Source organism: Gossypium hirsutum, chromosome D10 (assembly GCF_007990345.1).
Source record: "Gossypium hirsutum isolate 1008001.06 chromosome D10, Gossypium_hirsutum_v2.1, whole genome shotgun sequence".
NCBI classification, from domain to species: Eukaryota; Viridiplantae; Streptophyta; class Magnoliopsida; order Malvales; family Malvaceae; genus Gossypium; species Gossypium hirsutum.
This window is the reverse complement of record NC_053446.1, coordinates 31,381,596-31,391,665: the sequence shown is the minus strand read 5'-3', so window position 1 is coordinate 31,391,665 and position 10,070 is coordinate 31,381,596. Positions and strand designations below refer to the sequence as shown.

The 10,070-nt window shown below is 30.1% G+C and overlaps 1 protein-coding gene across 1 annotated transcript; it reads right to left on the bottom strand.

Moving 5' to 3' along the window:
• Nucleotides 1-8,390: 8,390 nt before the first annotated feature.
• On the bottom strand, nt 8,391-9,125 carry LOC121222212 (uncharacterized). Its single transcript, XM_041102337.1, has 2 exons — nt 8,834-9,125; nt 8,391-8,552 (listed from the first exon to the last, which is right to left on the bottom strand). Exons 1-2 carry the CDS (start codon nt 9,023-9,025, stop codon nt 8,406-8,408), a joined length of 339 nt encoding a protein of 112 aa, XP_040958271.1. The 5' UTR covers nt 9,026-9,125; the 3' UTR covers nt 8,391-8,405.
• Between the last annotated feature and the right edge of the window lie 945 nt (nt 9,126-10,070).

Here is a 10,070-nt window from a genome sequence, read left to right as displayed (position 1 = left end):
TTAATGCCATTTTGACCCATCATTTTATTTTTTTCTTTTTACTTCTGTTTTAATTCCAGATTAGCCCATAGTTCTATTAATTAGTTTAATATTAATGTATTATTATTTGTTATTTTTATTGACATCATTATTATATTAGTTACATATTTACTTATTTTCATATATATATATGTATACATTATTTTATTTTATTACTTACTGTTATTATAATTCTTTTTCTTTTCTAATGTGTTAGTATATTTTTAATTATATTACTTATATATTTTAATAAGTTTATTTTATAATATATTTTCTTAAAATGTTTATTCATATATACTCTGTGCTTTTAAAAAAAATCAATGACATCTCTATATCATATTATTTTATATATAATTTGTATTAAGTTTATTATTGTTATACGTATACACCTAGTGCAAATTATACATATATTATCATAAGAAATTTTCCAATCCATGTGTAATATTTTTAAAAAAATTACTATGTATATATTATTTCATGTATTTTGGGTTTTCTTCATATACAATATTCACTTAAAACTTCGTTTTGATATATTTTATAGTATTTATTTCTATCTTTATTTTGACTTATTCTAAACTCATATATGTATATTGTTTACTCTAAAATTTTACATATATAACTTTTTTTCGTATCGATAATTCGTTTATTATTTGAATGTCGATATTATTAGCATTGGCATAATGTATGATTGAGATTATTGTTACTATGTTTGTTTGTAGTTGCCTATTGACTATTTGTAATTCATTAGTGTATCATCCTTCATGTTGTACATTATTATTCAATCGTTTTTCTTATTCATTCAAAAGATTACAAATGTCAAAGTTATTTCATACAAAATCTTTCAAATAATGCGACACTCGGAATTTGGGATCCTCGAAAAGATTGTGTCCTAACTTACTGGATTCCAATCTTACTAGGGATCTAAAAAACCGAATACCCTTTTTAAATTAAAACTTGAGTAAAAAGCTCATTCTCAAGAATTCGACACGTTGTGTCCTAACGTATTGGATATGACATGTTATTCTCTCGAGACGAGGATTTTAAAAATAAAGGTGATGTTTGATATTTAAGAATTTTGTGAAATCGAACCCTAACTTACTGGGTTTTGATTTTCTCATTTGACCCAGATAATCGGATATCCTTCAAAAAATGCATAGTTCTTGAAAGTCAAATTTAACTTTAAAATAAAAGGATTGTATTTTAAAATCTTTTCAAAATCTCGACATTAAGACATTAGACAATCAATTCGGTACCAATTTTGGGTGTCACGAGGGTGCTAACCCTTCCTCGTGCGTAACCGACTCCCGAACCTATTTTCTCAAAACTCGCAGACCTAAAATTATTTTCAAGGTGATTTGATCGCACCATAATAAAAGGTCAGTGGCGACTCCCATTTTTATTTTTAAAGTCAATCCCCATTTTTCAAATAAAAAAATGGTTTCGACAATCATGTTTTATATAACTCACGATAAGGGAAGAAATTAATTATTTCTGTAGTTGAGGGTTGTTGAGGTTGAGAACGAAGGGAAACCACTAGCTCTTCACATGGTAAGGTTTCTGTAGGGTCAACATTCTAAATTGGGGAGCCTGTGGGTTAGGGGAACTTCATGCGAGCTATAAGAACTGAAGGAAGTGTGGGGACTGAATGAGAAAAAATTCTTGGTGTTAAGAGTCCCTTTTTAAGCGTGCGCAACTTAAGTTGTGGACGTTCACCCTTGTCAGGTTCTTGAGTGTCCTCATTCACACTAAGCCTCTTTTGATATTTCTTTATTGTTGACTTCTTCAAAGGAGCAGAAGTGGTTCACATATCATAACCTAGGGTTCACATGTAAATCATTGGGGGTTCACATGTCATAAACAAATAGGGTTCGCATAAATAACATGTAAGGCACGCATGCATTATCATATGGGTTTGCATGTATATTCTAGGAGCTCACGTATTTCATCCTATATGGTTTGACATATGGGTTTGCCTATAGGTGTTTGCATAAAGGGGCTTGCCTATAGGGGTTCGCAACACTGGGTTTCACAACTCAAGAGGTGTTCGCAATACAGGGGAGTTCACACATGCAAGGGAGTTCGTAACTCAGTGGAGCGTTCTCAATACAGTGGGTCACACATGCAACGGAGTTCGCATAATAAGGGGTTCGCATGTCATAGGGGTGTTCTCATACATACTACCTTATTTTAATTAATCATACATAATGGTCTAAGTTAGATCCCACGCCTGATTTTTTGACACAAAAACCTTAATTTAGGAGATGAGATTGATGATCCACTTGAGAGGAGAGGATTAATTTGGAAAACTTTGAATCATTTTGCTTGAAATTTGATTTGGTAATTGTAGAGAAGAAGAAAGATCTTTTGGGAGTTTTTATTTAAAAAATTCTCTAGGTTAAGAATTCTAGGGTTTGAAAAATATGGTTATTTATAAACTCTTTTTCCCTAATTGCAATAGGATTATGAAATATTTTAAAATTGAGGTTGATTTTAAATTAAGGACTAGATTAAAAAAATTGTAACATCTCGAAATTTGGGGTTAAAAGTTTTAAGGTTTTTGGTTAGGGTCAACGAGCAGGATGAGCAATTGGATTTTCTTGAGTGATTTAGTGTTAGAATGAGACTGCTGGTTCGGTGGTAGAATGTATTGCTAGTTTGCCTTAGGTCTCGGGTTCAAATATTTATGTGTATTAAACAGGATTTTTTGTTTTAATTTTGGTTCTTTTGCATTGATTTAATTTAATTATTTTGCTTTAATAAGACTCAAAAGATTAACTTCCACGTTTATTCTTTTTCTTTTCCAATTTACTTTTTTTTCTCACGTTCCCACCTCTTTTGTCATGCAAATTTTACTCTCTCCTTCCCCCACTATCGAGCTTTTGTTCCTGTCTTCTGTTAGAGGATTAACATTTGTGTCTGTCGAAATTCTTGCATGTAAGTGTGTTCCTTCTTAGTTGGTAATTTGGTTTTCTGTGAGCATTCAGTTCTATTTGATTGACGTTTTCTTTTAAAACTATTTTTGGGTAATTGTAATTAAGTTTTCAAAAGTGGTGGATTTAAGGTGTCGATCAGTTTTGGGAGTTTTAAATCGCAAATCAGGTTTGTGTTCTGAACTATCAAAATTCGGTATGAATGGCTGTAGGATTTTTAGGAAATCTATAAAATTCTTATGTATCTTGAGTGGTTAGCGATTGAGGTATGTTTTGATGTTGCGAAACTGCATTTTCGGTTTGTTTCGGGGTGGTTTTGTGACCACATGGGTGGCCACACGAGTATGTGTCGCACACAGGCGGTCCACACAGCTGTGTGCAATTGGGAAATTAGGGATTTGGACGAGTTTTGGTGCCACATGAGCATGTGGATACAATTTGGGGATTTTTGTCGTTTTTCACATGGGCGTGTCCCCTGTGTCCCTTAGCCACATGGGTGTGTGAGATTTCCACACGGTCGTGTCTACTCTGCACTTAATTTTGATACTTTTGGACACTGAGTAACACGGGCTGCTCACACGGCCATGTAACTCGGTCATACGGGCATGTGTCCCCTCCATATAGGTGTGTGTAGCTTGCACACGGGCGTGTAGACCACCACACGAGCGTGTAAGCCCCTATACGACTTAAGCACTTCCATACGGTTCTGTGGCCCTATTTCGTAAATTTTTGCTCTGTGACATATTTTGATACGTTTAATGTTTCTATGTAATCCAGGCCTAGTTTAACCCTTGGCAATTGTATTTAGGACTCCGCTATGACCTAGATCAAGGTGTGTGTGTGTCTTTGTGTATGTTAAGTTAGATAATTGGGAAATATGTTTTTGGTTTATGATGAACGAGCTTGAGGTGTCTACTTTTAACCGTAACTATGAAATGTATACAAATGCTATTGATTCTAAAATTGTTCGTCAGAATACGTGTAATTTGTTTCTGTATGAATGTTTGTATGTAGCGTGTATTTTACATTTGCATGAAAATTTTGAATTAACCGATTGAATATGTGTATCTGTATTTGTGAGACTGTAGCATTGGTGTGTATTCATACATTTGCATAAAATTGGAATTTTTGGTTGCGAAGAGAAGGGATCTGATTCGACAATCCAACTGCAATATTTCTGTATAGCGGTTTACCGCATGATTCTATATATATGCCAGCTCTGCTGCATATCATTACATAAGTGGCATAGTTCCACAATCGTGGTGTGTAGGGAGGATGGGCTTATCATGGTCCTATGTGGTGTGCAGGGTGGATGGGCTTGATATAGCTCGTATGTGGTGTTCAGGTTGGTCGAAGTGGTGTTCAGATGGTTGGGTGGGTTTTGACTTGTTGCATTCGATTTGCATTTGAGCATATGTGTCTGATTATGATTTTGTTAAAATTATTTGCGAATGTTTATATATTCAACATGTCGTACCTTTGATTATCGTTTCAAGGTTTTTTTGTTCATGGATTGCGAATTTTGTCTGGAATAATTGTTCTTGAAACCTCGTCTCTTGCCATTTGATTTAGTTTTGAACTCACACTGAGCTCGCGTAGCTCATCCCTTTAGTTTTCTTCCTTTCAAGTAAATTCCGTGTTTCGAAGTTGGACTCGACAACCGGGGGTCTCAAACGAAGAAGTTTGAATTGAACAAATAAAGTGTTTCTCAAAATCTTGAATTAGTGAACTGTTTTGGACTGTAACTACTTATTGAAACTATAGTACGAATTTTGTTTCATACACACGTAAAGTGTTATTTAGATTGAAATTCAGAAACTGTGGATTTTATTTCCGAACAATTTTATCGTAACCTAATTATCGTTTTGAATTTGACATAATTTGTTAAATGATTTAGCTCGATTTAAGCAAACTGTTTTCAGACAAAGATTTAAACAATTTGTTTGATAAATTGTCTAGGATCACTTCGGTGGTCAATGTAACCTCCGCAATCCGGTCTAAACTTCTAGGCTGGGTTTTGGGGTGATACAAAAACAATTTTTGGGTTGGTATAATTTGAAAATTCAACACTTTTATGGGGTAAAAATAAGGAAATAAAATATTTTGGTTGAATGCGCACAAAGGGTTTCAAACTTAAGATCTAAGGATAAGCTAAAGACTTACCACTGAATCAATAAACTCATTATTATCAATTTTTAGTCTAAATAATTTTTAAGGCCTTCTAATTCTCTTACTCTATGCTTTTTTTAAAAAAAAAAAATTCCTGAATTTTTATCTCTATTTCTTAGTCCTATTTTTAGGATGTGATATTTACTTTTTCTATTAAATGGTTTTTGTTATTAGTTTTAAGCCATACATTTTATTATTTGTTGTATATTATTTTTAACGCATACCTATATTATAAATATGTAATTTTCATGTGCACATGCCTGTGATAAAATTTCTAGTATTATTTAATCTCCTAACTGAGTTGGTGTCACAAGTAAATTAGGCACCAACTCGATTAGAAAAATTACGAAAATATCTATATTTAAAATAAGTTATACTATTTTAGTGTAGTCTTTATATATATATATATATTAAAAACCAATAAATAATTTGCATATGGTAGGATTTGAACCAATGATATTTTGGTGAATAAAATTTTAATTTTGCAACTTAATCAAAGTTTTATCTTAAAATATTTTGTACATTTTAACTTTATTATGCATACTTTATTATATCTATCGATTGTACATATTGATAATGTTCTTCGTTAAGTTAGCGTTATAAGTTAACTCAACATCAACCCAATACTAATAACAACACCATGATAGACAATTGTAGTATATTTGATATTTTTAACCTGATGTATTTATGGGTTTAAATTTTCTTTTACTCACAATTTAATATTTTTTTATTTTAATATTGTACATATTTTATGTGTTATTATTAATTATTTTAAATAATATATTTTATGTTCTAAATACATACTCTATGTATAATAAGATGGTAGCTTGTTTTATTTTGTTTTTATAAAATTGAAAGCTAGATTTCCAAGTCGGGTGAAAAGGTGCAATGCAATTTTAGTGGCAGAGCCTACCTTATAGATAATAATGCTATAGAAGGTTCATAACTTTTAGATGTTCTTTAATTTGTTTTGACTATTTTTAGAGGTTCCTTTTTTAGAAAAATCATCTTAATCTAATAAAATAAAAAAATAATATCCGATACACTATTAATAAAAATTTTAGAGTTTATAACTAGGATTAGAGATTGATAAGTATTCTATAAGTGTATAATAAAATATTTAAAAACGAGATACATGACAATTTTTTAAAATTATTTGTGAAATAAAAAAATTCAATATCAGTGTACCAAATACTAACCTATAAAATAAATATTAATATTTGATACATTAAATGTGTATAGTTTTATAAAGCATTAGTAAATTAGATGATAATATATCATAACTTTTTTTTAAATAATTTTATTTATGTTCATTTTAAATAATATGACATCATCTAAATCTATATGCATAAATATAAATCCATAGAAAAAATGTATATTTAATACAATTTATGCATAGAAGTAAATTACAAATTCACATTTCATTAAAAACCATTAAAATAATTAAACTCATTAACTTATTATCATATTGTATAAATTTATATGTTTTCTAAACAAAATAAAACTAGTAGCCATTAATAATAAAAGCGGGGGTGATGGATATATAAAAAGATTAAAGTCTTGTTTGATTTCTACTCTATTTTCATTTCGATTTCTTGGAAAATGAAAACTTTGGAAGAAATTGTTTTGTTTGAAAATTTTGAAAATCATTTTTGAAAAATGAAAACAAACTATAAGTGAAAATTAGAATATAATAAAAAATTGTGTTCCTTTAAAATGTTTTGTAAATCTGAAAAAATTGATAGTTTTTGAACTTTAAAATTCAATGAATTTTTTTTAAAAAAAAATCAATCATTTTTAAATATTAAATTTACTACCTTCATTCAAATCCATTTCAATATGGCATTTTTTTTATTATTCTTGTTTTTGTTATAGAAAAATAGGTATGAAATATTTTTATTTTTATTTATTAAATTTATTTTAATTTTTAAAAATAAGAAAAATCTCTTTTTTTTAAATAATATATATGTATTGAAAAACTGAATTGGGGCTAAGAATTAGTGTAAAAATAATAGTGGCGGTGAGATTAGATATAGTAGCGACATTATAGCGTGAGACAAAAAGTAAGTTAAACATGCTGCATCGCATCCTACCGTCTATCTAAACCCACCCTTAGGGTGATTTAAAAACTTAAAATTGAAGGTTTTTCTAATTACCGAGAAAACCTAAAGCAGTTAGTAGACCCCAAACAAAAATACAAAATGAAATGGTGAAAAGCAAACAAGATTCCCGCAACGTGAAAGTGGCACCAAATGTAAGTAGTGGGAATTAGCAGTTACCTTGAGAAATGTTCTATAACTATTTGTAATTATGTATTATATATATATATTCATGTAAGTGGGTTTTATTAAATTAAGAGTAATTGGAGTAATTAATTGCACTCTCCAATTTTCAATTATGTGAGTTGGACAATTAATTTTATTTAAATTCAATTAACTTATAGCTTTCCAAACACTTCTGTAGACTATTTAAGTTATGTTTATTATAATTTTAGGACATATTTTTTTATTTGTTTTTAAATATAATATATGTTATTTTATTAGTCTAGCTTAAATCATCTAATTTGTTTTGGCAAGAGATAATTTTCATATATTTTGACCTATTGAATTATATAGTATATATTATAAATTATTTATATCAATTTTAAGTAAATTATATAGTATTTATTATTAATTATTTATACTTGGTTAATAACTATCTGATAATGACAATGAGTATACATTTGATGCTAAACAAAAAAATAGCCTAAAAATATAGAATGTTAAAGATATTAGGTAAAATTCTATAAGATTTTTTTTTCTTATTAATTTTATTAGTAATTGTACTGTCGAATACTTTTTTAGACTAAATATTACCTACGATAATCTAATTTTAGATTTTGTTATTTGTTTAGATTTTTTTTCTCAAGTATTATGGATAATTTTTATAATAGTTAATATTTTTTTCAAAGAATTTAAAATTATATTGTTGTGTAGTTACAAATTATACTATGAAACATTATATAGGAAATTGCAATGTAATTACACTTTGTCAGCCAAACATGTTTAGGAAAGTAATTACAAAAAGGTGTATTACTAGTAATTACACTTTCATCCAATTATTTTGTGATTTCCAAACACACCTTACATCATAACAACAAACTTAAAATACTCTTACCTATTCAAAAATGAAAGAAAAGTACTTGTATTTAAAAAAAAATTGGTCTCCACATATGATCCTCAAGTCATACTTGTAAAGCCCAAAATCTGCCCGGGCCCATACCAGCAAACCTACCCCCCACTTGCCCACTTACGCCGTTGCCCCATGTGCACGACCACGCAGCCCCCACTTCCTCCTCTGCCCAAAACCTGGCACTGCCCATACCGTTTGCACCCCCAGCCACCAGGCACCTTCATCGCACGCCTCTGCCATCGCCTGTACCAACGCGTCAGACACCTGCAAAACGAGCAACACGCAACAACAAAAGAAACAAACAACAAACAGACAAAAAATAGAAATTAAGAAGTTGTTTAGATTGGCTATAAAGCCAAAAATGAAAGACTTGTAATGGGCTTCTTCTCTGGGAAAAATCTGGAGAAATAAAAAGAAAGAAACAAAGTTTTAAGGATTCTCTTTATTTTCAATCTTTCTATATCCTTTTACCTTTATTTTTTTTATTTTTTTTATTATTGTTTTTTTATTTTTGATAAACGAAAATAAAAGGAGGAAAGAAATACCTGGGGCGCCCTTGGCTGCGTCGTCGGAGCCCTCTCCGTCGCCGAAATCGGCTCTAAAGGCGGGGCCAAAAGGTTCTTTCTCTCGGTATTCAGGCCAAGCAAGCTCGGCCTCTGAACAGGATCTGAAACGGGGCTCAAAGTAGCCCCTATGTGCAGCGACGGCCACCGTCCAAGGCGATCACGACGGTGCATGGCAATGGCCTTGTTGGCCGGATCTGGAAAGGCTGAGAGGGAGAGACCCTTGGCTCTCTGTTTTTTTCTTTCTAAAAGTAAAGGAGAGGACTTTTTTCGTTTTTTTGTTTTTTTTTTGTTTTTTGTTGTTTATAGAAGCTAAAGCGGCGCCATTTGAGGGAGGGACCCGCGCCTCTTTGCCCTAATGGGTAATTTTCACATTTGGTCCCTCCATCTTGCGTAGAGGTGCAATATAACTCTTTATTTCTTTTAGATTTGGGCTGCAAATATGGCGTTTGTTTCAATCTAGTCCTTGGACCATGCGCAGACTCTCACTGCGTTTTGGGATGGGGAATATCTCCCTAAAGGTCCCCCATGTCCTCGGTGCCTTTTATTTCAGTCCCTTTACCACATATTTCATATATTTACAGTTTGGACCCCCGGATTTTGATTTTATTTTAATTTCATCCTTTAGTTCATTTAATTATTTTTTTAGAAAAAGGGAGTTCCTCTATTATTTATTTTAAGTTATATATATATTTATTATTTACCTAATATCTTTCTTTTATTTGTAATATTTGATTTAAGTCATTATGCACATACATATTCTTTTTATAATTTACATACATGTACATATTCTTTATTTATTTTAAATATATATTTTTATATTTCGTATTTTCTACATGCATACATATATACTTATATATTTACATATTTTAATTCATATACTTATAAATGTATGTACACACTTACGTTATTTTATTTTTATAATATACATATTTATATCTTTTTTTGTCTTTATGTAATATATATACACACATGCGCATGTTCTTTATATATATGTAATTATGTTTTCATATTTTATAATTCTTATACATACACATATATATACGTATAGACATACATATTTTCATTATATATATATACCTACATAGTTTTTTTTTTGTATTTTAAATTTTATAAAATTCATACATACATTTTTAAAATGTTTATAATTTTATTCATTTCTTTATTATTATTATTGTTTTACTTTATGTTTGTTTATTTATTTATGTGTCCATTATTA

Bases quoted from the DNA above. Each gene is read 5' to 3' on its own strand.
- LOC121222212 (XM_041102337.1), bottom strand. From the start codon at position 9,025: ATGCACCGTCGTGATCGCCTTGGACGGTGGCCGTCGCTGCACATAGGG. The intron at 8,553-8,833 runs GTATTTCTTTCC...CTCGTTTTGCAG, and splicing joins CGCAGCCAAGGGCGCCCCAG to GTGTCTGACGCGTTGGTACA.